We start from the raw sequence: 22,836 nt of genomic DNA, 5'->3' as shown, positions 1-22,836 counted from the left end.
AATATTTCACACACCCAAAATCTTTTAGAGAATCAAAATGTACATGTAAAATACCCCGGTACCTCATTCACTTGAGGTTGTTTTTGCCCTTTGTCATTGACTTTTGAGGTTTGCACATGCATTAGTATTGTTGTTGTGTGCAAAAGTGAAGAAAGGCTTCACCCTCCAACCTTGTGTCCTCTCTCTTTTGTGTGTTGTGAAGAAAGCTGAACTTGAGTCTCCTATCTCTCTCCCTCTTTCTTTACATGGTATCAGAGCCTTGTTCTTGGTAAGGAGCTCAAGAAAGCTAGCCAAGTTTGTGGTGTCCTGGTAAGAGGACCAGTGTAGCTTTCCTATTTCGAGTTTGGGAGCAAATCTCTGCAGGTAGCACAGCCAGAAGTGCAGGAGTGCACTGCTTCAGATTGAGAGGCCCTTCGCGGTGCGGCGAGAGCGCAGTATAATTTGAGGCCGTTTCGGGGCCCGTTTTGAGGCCGTTTCGGGGCCCGTTTTGAAGGCGGAAGATCTTCGCAGGCACTCAGAAAAAGGCCCTGTTTTTGCTGTGCGACCACCGCGCGGCTAGTCGGTGGAAAGGTGCCATAGAAATTGCATCGTATGCCTATGTGCAGAGATATTGGGAGTTGCAGATTCATGCCTGTTGCCTGTTGATGCAAAATCGTCACGAGGAAGTGACTGTGTGGTGAAATACCACTTTCGTCAGTGTTGCAGATCTGCCCCTGTGAGGCTCTTTGCAGAAGTTTTGCTATTTGCCCTTCTGAGGCATTTGCTGTGTTTACAGGTTGCTGTTGCAATTCGTGATTTGTAAAATGTCTGAGAATCTGTCTACCATTGTCAGTGAGAAGCTTGACAAGAACAACTTCCAAGCATGGAAGTTCAGGATGACAAACTTCTTTATGGGAAAGGGAGTTTGGGATTACATCAGTGGTGAAACTGCAGAACCAGTTTTGGGTGCTACTCCCACTCCTGCTGAATTGAAGGCCTTTAAAGAATGGCATGAAAAAGCCAGAAAATGCCTGTATTGGCTGTCCGTTAGCATTTCAGATTCTATGATTGTGCATATACAGGATCTAGAGACGCCTAAGGAGGCATGGGATACATTGGTGAAGCTGTATAGCACAAATACCAAAGCACGAAAGATGCAGCTAAAGCAGGAGTTGCACAATGTGCAAAGGAAAAATCTGAATATAAATGAGTATTCCTTGAAGGTGAAAGGCCTTGCAGATTCTCTTGCCTCCATTGGAGCACCTGTTGATGATGAGGACTTAGTGTCCGTGACCTTGAATGGTCTTGGGAAAGATTATGCACAATTTCGGACATCCATTGGAGTCCGTGAAACATTTCCTGATTTTCAGGAACTTATTGCTCTCTTGCTGAGTGAAGAGCAAAGGAATGGTGGTTCAGCCACCTCAACTTCTCAAGAGACTGCTTTCTACTCGAATACAGGTAGAGGCAGGGGTAGAGGAAGAGGCCGTTCTGGTGGCCGTGCAGGAAATCAGAACCAACAGCAACAACAGGAAAACCAGTCCTATGGAGGAGGACGTGGTAGTTCTAGAGGCAGGGGGAGCCAAAGAGGCCGTGGTTCATGGCAAAGGAACCAGCAAGTAAATAGCAGCACAGAATGCTATTATTGTGGAAAGCCTGGACACAAGGAGAATACATGCTATAAAAAACAGAATGACATCAAAAGTGGGAAGTTGCAGCAAAGCAACTATGCATCATCAAGTGGGCATGGTGACGACAGAAATGAGCACCTTTTTGTGATGCAGCATATGGTTAACTCCATGTCAGGAGATGCTGCAGCTTGCAATGATGTTTGGTATGTTGATTCAGGTGCCTCTAACCACATGACCAGTCATGGTGAGTGGTTTCATGATGTCAGAAATTTGGATAAGCCAGGTTATGTTGAAACAGGTGATGATACTGCGCACCCAATTACGCAGGTTGGTAAAGTGCCATTGGCTATGCAGGATGGCAAAACAAAGTACTTGGCAGATGTACTTCATGTTCCAAAAATCACTAAGAACCTGGTTTCAGTTGGCCAGATGGTTGAGCAAGGTCTGCAGGTTAGATTTAACCCTGATGGATGCTTCGTTGAGGACTTGAAAAATAAGTGCCGCTTGGTTGCGAAAGGCAACAAAAATGGCAGAATGTTCACCTTGGATGTTGATATGCCTGAGGTGAAAGCTGCTATGTTTGCGCATGGAAGAGGTGTCATTGCAGATATTGAGATATGGCACAAGCGCATTGGGCACGTGAATATACAAAGGCTGAAATCTATGCAAACGAAAAACATTGTTGCAGGTTTGCCTAAATTCAGAGTTGAGGGAATGCAAAAGGTATGTGAAGCATGCCAAATGGGTAAGCAGGCCAGACATGCATTTCCCAAAAATGCTAAGGTGAGCAGAAGACCTTTGGAAGTGATCCATTCAGATGTTTGGACAACCAAAGCTGCTTCTATTGGTGGATGCCATTATTATGTGACGTTTATTGATGACTACACTAGGAAGGTGTGGATTTATTTTATGAAGCACAAAAGTGAAGTGTTCAGCCATTTCAAGGCTTTTAAGGCCATGGTTGAAAAAGAGAAAGGTGTGCATATTAAAGTGCTAAGATCTGATGGAGGGGGAGAGTACTTTTCAGAAGAATTTTGTGAATATCTGAAAGAACAGGGAATTCAAAGGAAGTACTCATGCAGGTCTACCCCTCAGCAGAATGGGGTTGCAGAAAGGAAGAACAGGCATATTGCAGAAGTAGGACGGGCGATCCTAAATGAGAAAAACATGCCTGATTATTTTTGGGCTGAAGCAGTAGCAATTGCTGTTTATATTATGAACAGAACCCCCACTGCAGCTGTCCATGGCATGACGCCTGAAGAAATGTATACAGGCCAAAAACCAGATATTTCTCACTTGAAGGTATTTGGTTGCATAGCTTATGTTCATGTTCCTGATGAGAAGAGAACAAAGCTGGATCCAAAGGCAGAAAAATGCATCTTTATTGGATATGCTCAGCACCAGAAAGGGTATCGCTGTTATAACCCTTCCACCCGCAAAATGCAAGTGAGCAGAGATGTTGTTTTTGATGAAATGAGCAGCTGGTATGCACCAACTGTTATGGTAGGAGATGCAGATGCAGGAAATGGGAATGCTGCAATAAATGCAGAGCAGCAATCTCAAGCCTTGAGTGGACCCAGAGAGTCCTCTACTAGTGGATCTAATGCATGGACAGGGAGATTGAGATCTAGTGAATCGTCACATGGCAGTCCTGATAGTGCTGTGCAGGTATCACATAAGGGAAAAGAAAAAGTGGACCATGCTCCAGTATTTGATGTGTCTGCTGGTAGCTCTCATGTTGATGGAGAGTCAAGCGGCTCTGAAATGAGCCTTGATGAGGAACTTGGGATTCCTTCTGTTGTTACACCTGGTGCAAGGAAAAGCAGGAATGATTTAAAGACGCCTGCAACTGATCCAGTTGTACGGAGGTCCACTCGTATTAAGTATCCAGTTGACAGGCTGAGATATGATGTGTATACAGCACATCACTATGCTTATATGGTCAAGGTTCTAGAGGAGCCAGAGCCCACATGTTTTGAGGATGCAGCAGGGCATAAAAATTGGGAAGCAGCTATGGATGAAGAGATGGCTGCCTTGGATGCAAACCACACTTGGGATTTGATGCCTTTGCCTCATGATAAGAAGGCTATTGGCTGCAAGTGGGTTTACAAAGTAAAGCACAATGCTGATGGGTCTGTTAGCAGGTACAAGGCAAGATTGGTTGCCAAAGGTTTTGCACAGACATATGGAATTGACTATGAGGAAACTTTCAGCCCAGTTGCAAGGATGGCAACCGTGAGAGCAGTAATTGCTATGGCTGCTGCAAAGGGATGGTCTTTGCATCAGATGGATGTGAAAAATGCCTTCTTGCATGGTGACTTGCAGGAAGAGGTTTATATGATGCAGCCAGAAGGTTATGAGGATAATGCACACCCCGATTTTGTATGCAGGTTGCGCAAAGCCTTGTATGGCTTAAAACAGGCGCCGAGGGCATGGTCAGACAAGATAGGGCAATATCTTGTCACTATTGGATTTCAGATTTCCAATTCAGATTTTTCACTTTATGTGAAAAGGACAAACAGAGGGATTGTGCTTATAGTCATCTATGTTGATGACTTGATTATTACAGGTGATAGTGATGCAGACATTAATGAAGTGAAGCTGCTGTTGAAGCAAAAATTTGAGATGAAGGATTTGGGAGAACTGCGTTACTTCTTGGGCATTGAGGTTATTAGATCCCCGAGTGGGATATGGCTGTTGCAAAGGCAATACGGTTTGGACATGCTGTCCAAATATGGGATGACAGGCTGTAAGCCTATCTCTGTTCCATTGGAGCAGAATGTGAAGCTCAATGCAGAGTCAGGTGAGCTTCTTGAAGATATTACTATGTACAGGCGCATAGTAGGTAGCTTGATTTACATGACTATAACCCGACCAGATTTGAGCTATGCTGTGGGGCTGGTGAGTCAGTTTATGCAGGCACCGAGGAAGCCACATTTGGATGCGGCTAGGCGCATACTGCGGTATGTGAAGTCCACATTGCATTATGGACTGTTTTATGAAGCTGGGTGTGCATTACAGGTACATGGATACACAGATGCTGACTGGGCTGGTAGTGTCTCAGACAGGAGATCTACTAATGGTTTTATGTTTTCCCTTGGGAGTGGTGCCATCAGTTGGAGCAGCAAGAAGCAGCCAACAGTTGCCTTGTCAAGCACAGAGGCTGAGTACAGGGGTGCAGCAATGGCTGCATGTGAGGTAGCTTGGTTACGGAAGCTACTTGCAGATATGGGACAGTCAGTTCATGCAGCAGTTGTCATTCATTGTGACAACATTAGCAGCATCATGCTTGCTAATAACCCAGTTTATCATGCTAGAACGAAGCACATTGAGGTGCATTATCACTTTGTGAGAGAGAAGGTTCTAGCTGGTGAGATTGATCTTGTCTATGTCAGCACTGAGGAGCAGGTGGCTGATATCTTTACGAAGGCATTGGGTACCGAGAAGCTTCGCAGATTTAGGAGCTCGCTTGGTGTACGTGAGATGGATTTGAGCTTGAGGGGGAGTGTTGAGATATCAAGCTCTATCCCCGACATATCTCCTGGATGACTATCATTTATGTCACCGCCTATGTTAGTTGTACTCGTGGTGTAGTTAGACTACCACGTATGTTTTTGGTTTGGGTTCACATATGAACCACGTATTCTAGGTTTTGACATATAGGGTATTTCCCTCTTCTATTGTATTGTTGTTGTGTGCAAAAGTGAAGAAAGGCTTCACCCTCCAACCTTGTGTCCTCTCTCTTTTGTGTGTTGTGAAGAAAGCTGAACTTGAGTCTCCTATCTCTCTCCCTCTTTCTTTACAGTGCTCTGCGACATTGCCAAGGTAATGGGCCAAAGAATGATCTCGCCCAAATGCGCTATGAACATTACCCCATCGAGATGAGAATTCATCAAGCTTAAACGTGTCTTGCAACAATTCAATAAACATTAGAAGATTGACAAAACGAATTATACCAAAAGAACATCAAAATAAAAAATATTATTCGAACTTACCACTACAGTGTCGTCGGCTTCTATCCCTTCCTCTTTTGCAATGTTGATGGAACTAGGTGCTGATGTTCCATTTGGGAGGTGGACAGTTTCTCTTGACCTATGTTAGAGGTGGAAGCTTCTGCATTAGAGGGATGTGCATCATATATGGACATGTCTGCATCCCTCATTGAAACCAGCGTCATCAAGAGAAACTCTTCCATTGTCTGGTCTTCGGAACCTAAAACCCCGGGATCTTTGACACTTGTGTCAACATCGAACCTAGATAGGACTCCGAGTGTCTCATCCTCTTGTAGTCCAAAAAGAACCTCTATGTCATGGAGGAATACGTACTCTTCTCCATCGATTATGAGGGGGGACAAGGAGCATAATTTTGATTCTCGGTCAGTGGTCTCCGATGCAAATTCTTGCTCTACTAGGGGCTCTTGAAGTAGGCTCAATGCTTGAGCTACTTCCATCTCCTCTATTGCATCATCAAGACTCTCTTCCATGTACATGTCCAAGTCTAGTCGAGGGACGAGTAGATCAATAGTTCTACTAGAGGGGGTGCTAGATGATGAGACTTCTTCCTCTAAATTTCCTTCTTGGAGGAGGAAGATGAATGTCATCTCCCATGAAAGGAATTTTGTGCTTGTATTTCCTGTGATCCCCATGCCTAGGATGTCTTTAACTTCAATAGTCCTAAACCCTTCCTCTGTAAGGCTGTCACATAAGCGGGCCAAACGCTTTACAAACTTGGGTTCCTCTAGGAACAGATACTTTATGTAATCAATGGGAACCCATCTCTTTGAAGAGTGGTCAAGTGTATAACCAAAATATGAGAAATTATCTTACATGTAGAGGATGAGATCTAAGAAGTAACCCTTGGCTCGCATATATGTGCCTAGGACGTCTAAAGTCCTATCAAACACTAGAATTAGCTCTTCCTCAGGATCTACAAATGCAGTTCATGAATTGAAGTCATGGAACGTAGTTCTAGCTGACTCCATGGCAAATAGCAGCTGACGGAGGGAGTAACTTTTGAGGGTGGGAGTTTCTATGGCTCTCTAAACGTGAAAGTGAGAATGTGATGTAAAAAGGGCTCTAACCCAGGGCTTAATATATATCAAAACCCTAAAAATTAAAATTAATCATAAAATCCCCATATTTTTTGAAAAACATTTACCATGAACTGAAAAGAGAAAACATTAAAAGAAATAACTTTTAATTTAATTGTCCATCATCTTTTGAAGCAATAACTAGGATTTGATAGACAAAAAATTAAATGTTGCACTAGTCGAACACATTGCCAGCAATCTTCAAAGTTGGAGGAATGAAATTGGCACTATGCATGCACTTCTCCACACGGCGGTTGATCTTACCACCATTTAAGATAAAGCAGAAGGACTCTGACATGCCATCCTCCATGGCCAATAGGTGTTCTCTTGCACATCCCTTAGAGTCCATTGCAATGTGACATTCACATTCTTGACATCTCCCTCTTCAACATCAATAGATAAACGTACCCCCGTATTGTCTTCATCATTAGAGTCTAGGGGAAGCCACCGGCCATTTGTTTTCTTCCACCACCTATATTGAAAAGCTAAATACAACATTTGGCATGACAAATGGTATCTAATAACACATTGTCTTTACATGCATGACATTGAAACACATCACCCTTTTCGTCACCTGATCTGGTTCCCCAATTCATACCAAGTAAATCTTCAAGAGAATTTTCATCTACACGCTTGTAGGACCACATAGTTTTTGTTCTATGCATATGTATATTCTGAAACAAAGAAGCAAAAATGTGCAGAGGCATAAACCAAGATAACCTTGCCCATTTGGATCCAAATGTAAACTTCATGGCCATGTCCACATCCTTTGCAATCTTGTCCTTGTACAATTGTAATGTCCTCAAGTCCACATTGCTACAATCCATGTCTTGAAGTTGTGGTGGTGCAATGGTTCACAGACGGCCATAGCTTGATGATGTCGTTGGAGTGATGTATGTTGCATTATGCCAATACACATTCTTCATTTGCAAGGAGTCCAACTTCTCTGCATTTGCTTACCTAAATCCTCATGAATTGCAATGAACTTGCCTATGAATGATTCAACTAGTTCCCACTCCTCGAAGTTTGAAGGGAGAACATCTGCCACCATGAATAAACAATTGGTTCATTCAAAGCAGATTCAATAACCAGATGATCCTGTAGGTCTATGTTGTCTGCAATATTCTACTCCTCTTCCTGACATTCAAAAATTGAAACCAATTGAGTTATGGGTCTATGTACGATCTCAATGTATCCATCATCAACAATCATAGGTTCAATAATTTGTTCAATTATTTTATCAATCAAAGTATCCATAATCTAATTGTTGCAAGTTGCAAATTGGTCGCTTCAAACCCCCGAGTGTGAGACTCAATTGATTTAGTACTATGAAATCCCGTGGTTAATATTTCTACCTTTCTATCCTCAATTAGCAAATTATCTTGAGTTACTGAATTCTATTGATCAGCAAGGTCTGATAGCACATTAGGTAAACTAACATTTTTATTACTAAATGCTAGTGACAGTAAAGTCCTAAATGGTAAACATAACCGGGCTGAAGAGAATTGTCCCTCCTTAGTTTCCAACTCGGGGGGGGTCACTATGTATAAACCCTCTATATCACGTGCGTTCAAGGCCTATATTTAAAATCCCTTATCTGTAAATTTTTTCATTAATAAAATGTACCCCTTTTCTATACAAATCTGTAAATTTTTTCCAAAACTATTTTAAATAGTCCCTTATGTATATTTATTTCTGTAAATTTTAGGAATAAAAAATATCCTTCTGTTGAACTCACGTGATAGGGTTACATATGATGAGTGACCCCCACGAGGTTTCCAAATGTGTATCTTATTCCATCAAAGAATCTGTTAGGCTTGAGCTTTCCACTACATGAATCTTAGATTTAAGACCGTGATAAACCTCTTTTTGCAACTCGTCTACCTACTTTCTCAAAAGAAAACTCAATGTAGCTTCTTTTTGATAATCCCACACTTGCACTAGTTGTTTTTCAAAATGTACCAGCCTATTTTGAATCTGAGCCCACAAACTTGTCATCTAGTCTGTAAGTTGTACTATTAGGATTTCCACTTCCAAATATGGCATAAATGTTCCTAGAATTTTGGTTTCCTCATTCACCATGGACTTAAGTTGTCCCTCAACAGGTTTTAGTGTTGCCAAATGCGTGACTTATATCTTCATCATCTGATATTTCCTCCTCCTTTATAGCTCTTGGGACAGGTCCATAGTGAATTACCTCTTCACTTGATGATAAAGTGGAAGAGCTCTTCTCTGCCTCCACTGCATGTGGCTGCTCCCTGAACACCACATCGCAGCTCGCTATGATCTTCTTTGCCTCTTGGTCATACAACTTATAGGCTTTCTTCTCATCACAATAGCCTAAGAAGATATATTTGGTGCTTTTTGGTTGTAGCTTGTTTCTCTCTTTGTCTGGTACATGCACATAGCATTCACACCCAAATGTTTTGAAGTGGGAGATAGATAGCTTCTTACCGTTGTAAGCCTCATGTGGTGTTTTACCTTTGAGTGCCTTTGTATAGCTGCGATTAAGGATGTAAACCACAGTATTGACAGCCTCAGCCCAAAAGTGGTTTGGCAGTCCAGCACCTTTCAACATACACCTCCCCATCTCCACTGTGGTCTGCATTCGGCATTTAACAACTGAATTTTGCTGAGGCATATGTGGTTTTGTCATTTGTCGCTTGATCCCTTTGCTCTTGCAGAAATCTCCAAACTCTGTAGAAACAAAGTCACCACCACCACCCAATCTGATTTTCTTCACTTTTCTCCTTGTTTCATTTTCAACAAGCTGTAGCCATTCTTTAAATTTACCAAAAGCTTGAGCCTTTTCGCGAAGAAAGTACACTTCCTACTATAGTCGTCGACAATCAATAAAAAATAGGAAGATCCCCCCAAGGCCTGTGTAGGCATCTTACCGCACAGGTCAACATGCACCAACTCTAGAGGAGCGTTTGCTCTATTCTTGCTTTCTTGTGGGAATGCCTTTCTTTGTTGCTTGCCCATCATGCAAGCTTCACATGGTTCTTTGATTTCTGTGATTGTAGGTAAGTGAGCAACCATACCTTGCTTCTGCATCTCCTTCAGCACTGCAAATCTGATGTGGCCAAATCTTTCATGCCAAAGTCTGCTTGTGCCCACTCCAGCAGTGGCTGTAAGAGCACTTAGCTCATACAGGTTGTTCCTCCTTACTCTTGTGCCAACAAGATTGCCTGCACTATCCAAAATTTTTGCTCCTGTCTTGTTGAACCTCACCTCATGGTCAAGGTCAGTTATGGAAGAAACTGATGGCAAATTTCTCTTAATTTGTGGAACATACAATACATTAGATAGTTTCTTAACATCTCCATTTACAGAAACAAATGAAACCATACCTATACCCTCAACATGGCATTTAGCGTTATCGCACACAATTGAGAGTGCATAACTGCGTAGCCCACATGGGAGACTCTTCCACACACACCATGCATGTGGGAGGATGCATTTATTGGGAGAGACCCTCTCTCTTGGCTATAAAAGGAGGGGGCTATTCCTTGATGAGGCATGCTCATTCTTGTAAAGCGGATGCGTCAATTTTACGAGCAAAAACCTATGAGCAGGTTTTTCCGAGCGTGTTTTTCAAGAGATTTAAAAAAATGTATTTCTTTAGGAAATATGGTTTTTACACTTTTACTTTCACTAGAACTAGGCCTCTTTATCATAAAAATATACAGACTAGTCACTCATTCATTTTTACACAACATAAATTTCTTATTTAGAGACATCCCCTTGTACCCCTATTATTACCTTAAAAAAGTGTTGATTCCTTTAAGAAACATCCCTCATAATCACTCTCAATGTAATAATACTATGCATAGATAATTACTTATTAACACATTTATATCATATGGCAATATCTTTTTAGTGTTTTTATAGCATAAATAACAAGATATTTATGGACATGTTTCTAAAGAAGTTTAAAGTACTATAAATAAGTATTAACTTGGGCTTATATATCACTCTCATAAAATACATGTAATATTTAATACTATATATGCAAGATTTTCCAAAATATAACTCCATAGATGTGCTCAAAGGGGGTGTTCCAATCAATTTGAGTGGTTGAATGATTATATTTGGACATTGGATATGAAAGTTATGTCACTTTTAAAAGTGCTGTCCAAGGTAGTTTCGCTAGCGAAACTACCTTGGGAGACCTGCTTCAAAGGGGTTTCATTGGTGAAACTACCTAGATGGCTAGCTTCAATGAGTTTTCTTTGAAGAAAACCTTTCATGAAGATAGGTTAAGAGAGGGTTTTCAATGTCACCCCCTATTAAGTAAAAGTTGTAAGAAGGATCATAAGGGAATTTTCATAGAGAAGTCTACTCTACATGTGGGTTTCTTCAAAATCCATCCCATTATGCTCTCACCACTCCTAAAGATTCACCTAAAGATTTTTGTATAAAATAGGCATTGCTATAATACTTTGCATATTTCTGAGTGAAACTATGTTTTCTTTTGATCGATTTTTGCCATATTTATGCATAGTTGGAAGCTTTTTTTTTCCTTCGCTCGGATGCTCGGAAGATTTCGCTTAGAAAATGCTCGTCCCCTTGTAAAGCCACCTAGCTAGTACTTTGATTTCTCCCTTCCCTTCCTTTCAAAATAGCTAGTACTTTGATTTCTCCCTTCCCTTCCTTTCAAAATAAAGCATGGTCCTCTTCCCTTGATGTCTCCATCTTTACATTCCTCCTCCCATCATGTACATGCTTCTCTTCCCCCTCTCCCTTTCCCCTTGTGTCATAATCTCCCTCTTCATTCCCTCCCCTTCTAATTCCTTTTCCCCTCCCATGATAACGTTTCGCCCTCACGTTCTCCTTTCCTCTATGGCCCTCGAGCGTCGCCATGCTTAGCCTCTAGCCTCTGGTCCTGATTTCTTTTCTGGCTAATAACACACACACACACACACACACACACACACACACACACACACACACACACACACACACACACTCGCACACACACACATGCACTCGCACACACACACACACATGCACGCAAGCATGCACACTTGTGCACGCACACACACACACATAGATAGACATAGAGGTGCACTCTTTCTCATTCCTTGTCCATCATTGGAACTCGGGGGGGTCACTCATCATATGTAACCCTATCACGTGAGTTCAACAGAAGGATTTTTTTTATTTCTAAAATTTACAGAAATAAATATACATAAGGGACTATTTAAAATAGTTTTGGAAAAAATTTACAGATTTGTATAGAAAAGGGGTACATTTTATTAATGAAATTTTTTACAGATAAGGGACTTTAAATATAGGCCTTGAACGCACGTGATATAGAGGGTTTATACATAGTGACCCCCCCGAGCATTGGAATTCATCTCTCTCTCTCTCTCTCTCTCCTACATCACAATCTTAGATTGTTTTAGACTACACTCAACAGGTAGCTAGGCTGGTATGTCAGACCCCCCATTCTCTTAATTTACTAAGCTAACAAAGCAATGTGAGAAGACTATTCGGCTACATTTCCATCTAATGATCTCCTACATCTCTATTGATCTCATACCCCCGCAACATGTGGAACTTTTGAGAAAGGTATACAATCAATATGTAAGGCCTCATGAGTATGGTGAAAGCATGTCAGCATGTGCTGGCCTACCTTGTAGCAGGAGCAAGTGATGAATTCCGCCTCAAGCTTAAATGGGAGAATCCAGAAACTATGGTGCTAGCAAATGAGATTGCTCAAAAGTTTGATAAAGTTCAGTTTGATCCTGTTTCAAAGAAGATTGTCCCTCCACAACCCCCTCAATTCTTGCAACAACCACCTGGGGGGTCTAACTCAGAAGCAGAAGAAGAAGAGGAGCAAGAGAGTGATACTCTCTCATCCTCGGTGTCTGAATCAATGGAAGAATCAGACGGGGGGGAGGAGTTCTTAGATGAGGAAGTTTATATGATGGGGGTGTCTCCGACCCCGCCACCTACAGAAAAGGTAACAGCTAGTCCTCAACAGCTTGAATCTATGCTTTCCCCAGACCTCACTCCAAGTGAGAAAGATGAGTTCCTAGAAATGTTCAAAGATTTCCCTGACCTCTTTGCAACTAGCTACCACCACCTTCGCCATGTGGCTGCCATAGAGCACAAGATAGAGCTAAGGCCTGATACGAAGCCTGTGGCTCAGAAGTATCAGAGATTAGGGCCCCTACAGACCGATGCTTTGCGCTCGAAGTTTTAGAAGCTTGTAGAAGCTGGGTTTATTGTTCCGGTTCACAATACTGAATGGGTTTCACCAGTGGTAGTCACCCCAAAGAAAAACAACAAGTGGCGGGTCTGCATCGACTATAAGAAACTCAATGCAGCTACCAAGAGGGACCATCATTTTCTTCCCTTTCAAGACCTCATTCTTGAGAAGGTAAGTGGTCATGAGATGTATATTTTCTGTGATGGTTACTCTGGGTTTTATCAAATCAGAATTGCCGAAGAAGATGTGCTTAAAACCACATTTGCCACACCCTGGGGGACATTTGCATTCAAAGTAATGCCATTTGGCCTCACCAATGCTCCTACGACCTTTCAAAGATTTATGCAAATGGTGTTTTCTCCTTATTTGGGGGATTTCTTGGAGGTGTTTTTAGATGATTTTTGTATATTCTCATCACGTAAGGAGCACCTCATGAAGGTTACGTTGGCCTTCCAAAGGGTCAATGATACAAATGGCAGTCTCAACCTGGAGGAATGCACCATTGGAGCCACTCAAGGGAGGTTACTGGGACATATTGTCTCATCCGAGGGTGTCAAGCCTGACCCCGAGAAGGTAGAATCCATCCTCCCCGCCAACAACCAAACGTTAGGTACACTCATTTGTCAATCTAGTAGGATACTATCGCCGCTTCATTGATCAATATGCTGCTTTGACATGACCCATGACCATGCTATTAAAAGATGGGGTTGATTTCTCTTGGGATGAGGATTGTGATCATGGGTTTGCACAAATCGAGAATGCTCTGGCTTCAGAACCCATTCTACGCAATCCAGATTGGTAAAAGACTTTCTATATCAATCCTGCGTTTGGTGAGCACACTCTGGCAGGTATTCTTCTCTAGCAAGGGGAGGATCGGTTCATGTATCCCATTCGATTTGCTTCTCGACAATTGCTCGACACCGAACGATGCTACTCAAAGGCTGACAAGCATGCCTTGTCTTTGGTTTTCTGCATTGAGAAATTTAAGCATTATGTGGCTAGAAAGTCCTTCATTATACTCACTAGCACTGGTCTTGCAAAGCAGGTTCTTCAATCACCAAATCCCATGGGCTGGTTGGCCAAATGGTTGGCCATTTTACAAGAATATGATTTTTCTTTCAAAATTTTAAAAGGGGGTTGTTGCAACTTGAAGAATGCTTTGATTGATTTAGAGGAGTGCCTTGATGTAACCCTTGTAGCGGCCATAGAAGTTGGGGATCCATGGTATGGCGGTATCTACAAGTTTCTAACTACTTTCTCCTTTGCTCCAGAAAGTACTAGCTATGAGAGAAAGAAGATCCGCGGAGATAGTAGGCACTACACCCTCTTTGATGGGGTGTTGTACCGTCAAGGCATGGATGGGGTACTAAGACGGGCTATTGATGCAGATGAAGTACCTAAGGTAATGAAGCATTATCATGATGGATTTTGTGGAGGCCACTATGCCAGTGACTATACAGCTAAGAAGATTTTACATGTTGGGTACTATTGGCCAACCTTGTTCAAAGATGTCACTATGCATTGCAAAACTTGTGAACCATGCCAACTCTTTGGTAGGAAGGATTTGCGTCCTGGACAACATCACCCAGTGATGTCCATCCATCCATTTTAGAAGTGGGAGATAGATTTTATCGGGCCCCTGCCCATGACTGCCGCAAAAAGAAGTATCTTTTGGTAGCCACTCAGTATGTCACTAAGTGGGCTGAAGCTATCGCCCTCTACGCAAAAAATGGTAAGGCAGTTTCAAATTTCATATTTGAACATATCTACACAAGGTCCAAGTAGTGTAACACCCCCCTGGCATAACAAAACCAGAACAAAAACTCAATATCTCCCAAACATCCACAAAAATTAGTTGGCAACATTGTGTTTCACTATCCTGTCGAGTTGGTGCCATAAAGCTATGCCACCGACCGATGCGTTAGTAGTATTCCACTCATCAAACCACGTTGACCTGGCGCTATAGCCATATCCCACTGACCTAATCTTTGACCATGGCCTAATCCATTACCCTGATTAAATGTGTGTTAGAGTTACTCATTTTCTAAAGAAGCTTCTAACAAGGATACTTGTTTTTCTTATTTCTTTCTCAATCTAGGACACTCAGGGCGATAGTGATGTTTTTCATTACATTCACAGCAAGTGACCCCTCTCTTATCTCGAGGCCTATCCTCACTCTTTGGTGCTCTAGGTTGTCATGCATTAACCAAATGCAATCTCAAATCATCAAACTCTGCCATCAATTGGGAGATATTATGATGTAACTCAGAAGACTTTGGTACCTGAGGAGTGTCCATTACCTCCACCTTAGAAGTTGAAGCTGTTGAAGACACAAAAGAGGATTCGATCTTTAGAGCAGCTTCTTTCTTGGTCGCAATGCGAATTGCCTCCGCGTATGTTGTTGGATCTTTACTCATTACTTTCAAGCAAAGACGAGGCTCCAAAGCCATAACAAATTTGATCATCTTTAAGTGCTCCATCCCTACGAGACTTTGAGGGACCGATGATGCAGATGCCACAGCTCACAAAGCTGCACTTTCATACTTTGTCCATAAAGTTTCATATCGGATTGCCAATGCAGAGACCATCTCACCCTCTCTTTGATAGAACTGGTCCAACTGCAACATCAAAGAATTTGGCGACTCCATTGTCCCAAATCTCTACTTCATTGCAGCCACCACTTGGTCCCAGTCCTCCTTGGTAGAGTCCCGCAAGGCCTCATGCCAACTCAAGGCTACACCTTCAAGAAAATTAGGCAAAATCTCCGCTCGATCCTTCATGGACCATCCAGAAATCCAGCATCCTCGAACAAAATCTCGAAGATAAGACTCTTCACCATGATGAAACACAAAAGGGAAACACCAAGATCCAAATAATATCCCAAACAAGATCCCACAAAGCCTTAATATACCAAGACCAACTTATTATGCATAACCACTTGTTGAAAACCCTCCACAATGTGATCCTCAATAAAATCTTCAAAAATAAGTGACCAACCAGCACCATGAAAACATTGTGTATACATGCATTCAAGAATCACCCTTCTCACAATTGGAACTGCACATAACAGCTTCAAGGTATTGTACTCATCATCATTTGCATAGCAAAAGAAGTTGAAAGCATTGAGAATCACCACTCCACTATTATAGTCAAAAACTACCCAAAGACTCGACTCTTCTTCCACCAAGCTGCTAGTGCATGAAACAATCCCCAATCTATGATTGTGCCTGCTACAGGTGTTGTTGATTCACCAACATATTCCAGAGTGCAAACATAAAGGATATGATCATAATGACCGTGCAAATAGCTTGAGCATCACCTTCACAATCTTCTAGTTCTTTTAAATGGGATGCAATCTCTTTTAACGGAGTTCTTCTAGGCATATTCTTTATCACATCAGAAAACACATGCCTATACTAGGCATAACATGCAATCAAGTACACCCGAGACCGTTTAATAAGGTGGGATGAATCCAATACCAAACATACACGGTGTCTCCACCAAAAGATGTGACATGAAGTTGGGGGTAATAAACTTCGACATGCACCTCTTCACTTCCTACTGCTTTCGAACTGAGTGATAGAGATATTCATCACTGGGAAAGTGACATTAAAAAGAAGCTTCTATACCAAGAGACCACACCATAGTATCCTCCCTTATATGAGAATGAAGATGGTAACATCCCAAGTGATGTTGTACTCAAGCATAGGGAGAAGGAAAGGATCAGCGGAGACCATAATGTCAGCAAGCCAGTTTGTGCCAAAGAGAAGAGCGATACATTGTTTAAAGAAGATCTTGTGGCTCAACATGACATGAGCAGATATATATCTAGGAGTTTGAAGGGGCTGATTGTTGAGATATCGTGCTCCACTCGTGATATGCCAGGGTGACCATTGTGCATTTATGTCATTGACTTGTTAGCTGCAGATGCGGTCAGTACACCGCCCATGAATAATAGCTGTATGACAGCTATCCTTATGTACTCTAGTTCGTGGCTCAGTTAGTATGCCACCTTAGTTAGCTGAGTTTGGTTGAGACCCACGTATAGGGTTTTTCTATTTCTTTGTACTAGAGTTCTTTTGGCTTTCACAACTAAGAAGAGGAAAACTGTTTTCAGCCTCCACCTTTGTGTGTATTCCCCCATTGTGTATGTGAGAAAGCCGCAAGTGAGACTCCTTCCTTCTCTCCCACTATCTTCACATGGTATCAGAGCCTGGTTCATGGTAAGGAGCTCAAGAAAGCAAACCAAGTTCGCAGTGTCCTGGTAAGAGGACCAGTGTTGCTTTCCTTTTTTGAGTTTGGGAGTAAATCTCTGCAGGTAGCACAGCCAGAAAGTGCAAGAGTGCATTGTCTCAGATTGAGACGCCCTTCGCGGTGTGGTGAGAGGGCAATATATGTTGTTTTTCTGATTCGAGGCCATTTCGAGGCCCGTTTTGGTGGCGGAAGATTTTCACAGGCACTGAGAAAAAGGCCCTGTTTTTGTTGTGCAACCACTGCTCTGCAGGCGGTGAAAAGTTGCCACAGAAATTGCATCGTATGCCTGTGTGCAGAGATATTGGGAGTTACAAAATCATCCTTATTGCCTGTTGATGCAAAATCGTCACTAGGAAGTGACTGTGTGGTCAAATACCACTTTCGTCAATTTTGCAGATTTGCCCATGTGAGGCAGAAGCTGTGTTTTTTGCAGTGATAGAATATTTTGCAGTGTTCTCTAATGGCGTCTGATTCTCTTTTACAGATTGTCACTGAAAAGCTTGACAAGAACAACTTCCAAGCATGGAAGTTTAGAATGACAAATTTCCTTATGGGAAAAGGCTATTGGGAGTTCATTACAGGAAATGAAGAAGAACCAGTTCTTCCTAATGTTCCCAATCAACAGGAAATGCATGCATTTAAAGGATGGCATGAGAGAGCCAGAAAAGTTATGTACTGGCTGTCTATCAGTATTTCGGATTCTATGATTGTGCTCCAATGCAACTCCCACTAATGGAGTCTCCATGTGGGATGTGGATCTTCTCACTTTAATGTATTCCATGGGGGTCCCTCATTCAACTCCACTCCCCAAGGATTATAGAGGGCACAAGGAATCCAGGGTACATGGTCCCATTTTCCTTGTGGTTCAAGCAAGGTAAAGCTAAATAAAATCTGTGAGGAGGAATTTCCTCTCCTTTTCTTTCTAAAAACTTCACTTTTTCTTTCTTGATGGTGGTCCAATGCTGTCCACATTCCCTTGTATATTACCCTCCATTACTAAGGTGGGTTTCAATGGATACGATTAACCGACAAGAAAAATGGTTACCTCCCATTGCCCCTGTCAAACTGATATGTAGATCCAATCACAAGGCTCCCCAAGGGGAGGAGTGTGTGTGTGTGTGTGTGTGTGAGAGAGAGAGAGAGAGAGAGTGTGTGTGTGTGTGAGAGAGAGAGTGTGTGTGTGTGTGTGAGAGAGAGAGAGAGGGGGGGGGTGGATACATATATATGTGTGTGTGTGTGTAGAGGTAGGACGTAGAGACAGAGACAGAGAGAGAAGTAGAGAGACAGAGGCAGAGACAGAGAGAGAGACACATAGAGTGAGAGAGGGAGGGAGAGGGAGGGAGAGAGAGAGAGAGAGAGAGAGTATGCATGCACACGCGTGCGCGTGCGTGTGTGTGTGAGAGAGAGAGAGAGAGAGAAGTAGAGAGAGAGAGAGAGAGAGAGAGAGAGAGAGAGAGAGAGAGAGGGAGAGAGAGAGAGAGAGAGAGAGAGAAAGAGAGATTATATTGTATATATAATCTATAATATCTTAGCATGCACATGAAATGTAGGCAAACTACTAAGCTAAAGATGTTGAGGAAATCTTAGTATGACTTGCATAGTATTTTTGGTGAAATGAGGGCATATTTATAAATTAATACCAACAGTGGAGGAAATGCCCACGAAAAGCTATGTAGTGGACGAATGTGCAAGCAAACCATTCTACTTAGAAGTGCTTGCAATTGTATGCATAAATAGAGAGAGAGAGAGAGAGAGAGAGAGAGAGAGAGAGAGAGAGAGAGAGAGAGAGTTTATAAGATATTTATTTATATTTTAATATTTAGTGTTTTGTATGTGTATGTGTGTGTGTTTAGAAGTTTGGTTTAATGAAAGACAACTGAAAATTCTTGGATATTTATATGTGTGTGTGAGTGCGCGGGTGTGTTGGTATGTATATATACGTTTTTCACAAATTTTCTTAAAATTTCTCAAAGTTTAAGATTGATAAATGAAACCATGAATTTTATTAAAGGCGATCTATGATCTCAACTTTGAGACCCAGCCGAGCAGCCCGTCTCAAATGGGTCAAGGTTACTAGTGCCAATAATTTAACCAACCTAGGATACTTTTATTTTCTGCATTGTTCCACATTAGTGGTTACAAAAGCCTGAATCTGCCAGAAGCAATCGCTTGCTTTTGACAAGACTGTATTGTGGTGTTCAGAGGAAAAATCGCTGGTTGTAAACATGTCAATCTTTATCTGTCTACTCAACAGAGCTCGATGGATTTAACAGCACATCCACTAGCGATGCCCTTAACAGTTGAATTGTGGGAAGGAGAAATGCGACACAGGCACTGATTGCTTCCTCTTCAAATAGTTGTGAACGGCGAGAAACAAAACATCCCTGATCACTCGCTTAAATTAGAGAATCAAAGAAGAAGGCGGTGAGTTCCTCGACCATGACGACGCCCGGCCGTGTGTTGATCGTGGGTGCTACTGGATACATCGGCAAGCACATTGCACGGGCAAGCTTGGCAGCTGGTCATCCCACCTTCCTGCTTGTACGCCCGGATGTTGCATCGGATGTGCACAAGGTCGGCCAGCTGATGTCCCTCAAGAAATCTGGCGCTAGGTTTCTACAGGTAACATATTGTTCAATTCTTTGGGCGGATAGGACCTGAACGTACAATTAACAAAAAAAAAGACAGGACCTGAACATAAATATGGGGTCCTGTGTTCCGAGATACAAACGATAATGTCTTCATGTTTGGTTAAATAGCAGGGCTCCCTTCACGATTTAAGCAGCCTAGTAAAGGCTCTAAAGCAGGTGGACATTGTGATATCAGCCATGGCTGAAGACCGGCTGCTGGATCAACTCAAGCTCGTCGAGGCTATCAAAGAAGCTGGAAATATCAAGGTACTGCTTCTGAGCTGTTCCTGATGTTTGCTATATACAAAGCACTGTATTGAATCTGACCGCCACTTGTAGAGGTTTCTGCCTTCCGAATTTGGCATGGACCCGGACCGCCTTTCGCATTGTCCTTCGCCCGCAGGTGATATTTTTACCGACAAGAGGAAGGTACGGCGTGCTATCGAGGCAGCCGGAATTCCGCGCACATACATCTCTGCCAACTGTTTTGCTGGCTATTTTTTAGCCGGCCTGGCGCAGTATAGCCGGTTCTTGCCACCTACAGAGAGCGTGCTTATCTACGGAGATGGCAATAAGAAGGGTGAGCCTTTTAAATCGTGGGTGTGTTAGTCATTTTGTGAACTGCTTAATAACTTACAAGCTCGCCATGACGAGAAGGTCTCGTATACTATGAAACGATATCAAATTCAGCTAGGAGTCGTATATTTTTTCTTCAAAGTCATTATCTGACGGCTGCAAGCTGAAATGGTCTGACTTGGTCGCTAGCTTGGAAATCCAAGATCGCGACGGGCATCACTACCGTTTTGGGCCTCAGAAACAGTGCCTGTTTGAATTCGGCATAAACGAAAATTGAACACTTCAGTTGTCATGCCCGATATAAGTGCCATCTAAATCCATGTTTCGCAAAATTGCAATTGCTAATGTTTAGGCAAATAGGGCCCGGTAAAACGCCCTATTAACTAATTAATTTCTTTGGGGGCCGCGAATAAGCTAATGCATTTCGTTTGATTTAGGTTTTATTTTTTATTTTTTATTTTGGGGGGGGGGTTGGAGTCTTAAGCATAGCCTAATTCGAGAATTGGGAGAGGTAGATTAATTGATTAATTAGGAGAGGCAAAAAGGGATTGATACAACACGGCTTAACATTCGCTGCAGTGATTTGGGTGGCCGAAGAGGACGTTGGAGCCTATGTAATTAAGACAATAGAGGATCCTCGCGTTGTCAACACCACAGTATACATTCGGCCACCTGCAAACATTCTCTCTCAGAACGAGGTTGTAGCCATATGGGAAAAGCAATGTGGACAAGTACTAGACAAGACCTACATCCCCGAGAAGTTGTGGCTTGAGGAGATAAAAGGTCTTTCCTTTGCCATATTTTCATTAGCTAAACACTCATATAAATGAATAAAGTGTTGTATGCATTTAGCAAATTAGTGCATCCTCAATGGCGTTATACTTTTCTTGAGTGTCACTCTCTAAAGTGCTATACTATTCATCTTCTCCTTTAAGTGACCGCCTGAGCTTACCATATAGGGGATGGTTTTGACAACACTATTATTGTGCACTAACACTACTCTCCCCCTCTTTGTGACTCCAGATGCTGACTTATTTCGCAAGGTAGTGATGGGTCACTTTCACCTCATTTTCTACCTTGGTGAGCTTTATAATTTTGACATTGGGCCTACTTGTGGGGAAGCCTCACAACTATACCCTTTGCTTGAGTACACGACGGTGGAGGCATATCTACATCATTTCTTATAATTTTAAAATTGGATCTACTTATGCGGAAGAATCACAACAATCCCATCAAAGTGAGTACTTGACAATGGAAGCATGTTTGTGATTTCTTATTGTTTGAACATTATTCATGGAAAATGCTTCCACTTCAAATTGAGTACATGATAAAGGAGGCATATTTTTATGAATTCTTATCATTTAGACTAGTTGCTCCTTAAATAGAGAGGTTCCAAATGTCATGAATGTGATTGAATCTATACTAAAATTGCACAAATTGCAAATAAACTATAAGAAGCCATCAAGAGAATCATTATTTTTTTTCAATCTAGAATCGTTATTCCTCACAATTACAAGAATATCTTTCGACAACCCCCCCCTCGTCCCACCCCCACTTTTCCCCTTTTGTGCTATCAGGTAGCCCTGACCCGGAAACCGGGTATATATCGGTGGTAGTAGTAACACTACTGCTAGTACTTTAACACAATACTATCGGTAGTTTAACACAATACTACCGGTAGTAGTACCAGAAATACTGCTCATAATATTATGACTGTCAGTAGTAGCAATATTCATGCTTGGGATTTTGCTACTATAGGCAGTAATTTACATGCTATTGCCGGCAGTACTAGAATTACCGGTGGTAATATAGGCATTATCATCGGTAATACTACTGACCCAAGATATATGCCAACCGATAGGCTCATTTTCACCAAAGCTGGATTGAGAAGAGGTAAAAATCCTCCTCTCTCCAAGTCTTGGCCGAGCGGCCTACTCCAAGAATTAAATCATGGTCCTGCGTCTTGAAGAGGACAGGGTGGAACCATGACCAAGATCCAGGTTTCCTCGTATATCCACATAAAGGGGGGATTGTTTTGTCAAATGTTTTAAGAACTTATTTAGAATTTGTTGCATGCATGCATTGAAAGTTATTAGCTTTTAGGAAATCTTTAAACTTGTACATCAATGCATGATAATTCATTTGCATTTCATGTAATTAAAAAAATAAAGAATGCATATGGTGGGAGTTATTGTCACATGCCTGCCTCCTCACTATCATGTGGCAAATGTAGCTCTTTGTCAAGCAATAAAACTTTCTACACACACAGTAAGATCTTCTCATAAGCATGGCCTCAACTATTGGCACTAAGTGAAAAGTAGGGGAAGAGCTAGGTAAGGTGAGTGCAAGAGAATGATGAGAAGCACTCAGGATGCCTTTTTTATTAGGGTGTGCAACATGGAGGAGAGTGATATGGAATCAACCATGTCTAGTCTAGAGGGAGTCAACACTATGAAG

General features: G+C 42.0%; 1 protein-coding gene across 2 annotated transcripts; it reads left to right on the top strand.

The window, feature by feature from the left end:
• Positions 1-19,483: 19,483 nt before the first annotated feature.
• On the top strand, positions 19,484-21,709 carry LOC147905444 (bifunctional pinoresinol-lariciresinol reductase-like). Of its 2 annotated transcripts, none has more exons than XM_087380004.1 (5): positions 19,484-19,795; positions 19,936-20,070; positions 20,143-20,383; positions 20,959-21,162; positions 21,403-21,709. In XM_087380004.1, the coding sequence occupies exons 1-5, from the start codon at positions 19,613-19,615 to the stop codon at positions 21,564-21,566; spliced, it is 927 nt and encodes a 308-aa protein (XP_087236130.1). In that variant the 5' UTR covers positions 19,484-19,612; the 3' UTR covers positions 21,567-21,709. The 2 variants fall into 2 exon arrangements, with proteins under 2 accessions (XP_087236130.1, XP_087236122.1); XM_087379996.1 differs by having other exon boundaries at positions 19,933-20,070.
• Positions 21,710-22,836: the final 1,127 nt, after the last annotated feature.

This window comes from Dipteris shenzhenensis, chromosome 1 (assembly GCF_047967505.1).
Source record: "Dipteris shenzhenensis isolate YYH24624 ecotype China chromosome 1, Dip_SZ_1.0, whole genome shotgun sequence".
NCBI lineage: Eukaryota > Viridiplantae > Streptophyta > Polypodiopsida > Gleicheniales > Dipteridaceae > Dipteris > Dipteris shenzhenensis.
This window is presented reverse-complemented; position numbering and strand designations above follow the sequence as displayed.

Coding starts and splice junctions, on each gene's coding strand:
- LOC147905444 (XM_087379996.1), top strand. CDS start 19,613: ATGACGACGCCCGGCCGTGTGTTGATCGTGGGTGCTACTGGATACATC. Junction 19,796..19,932: donor CTGGCGCTAGGTTTCTACAG/GTAACATATTGT, acceptor TTGGTTAAATAG/CAGGGCTCCCTTCACGATTT. Junction 20,384..20,958: donor CGGAGATGGCAATAAGAAGG/GTGAGCCTTTTA, acceptor CATTCGCTGCAG/TGATTTGGGTGGCCGAAGAG.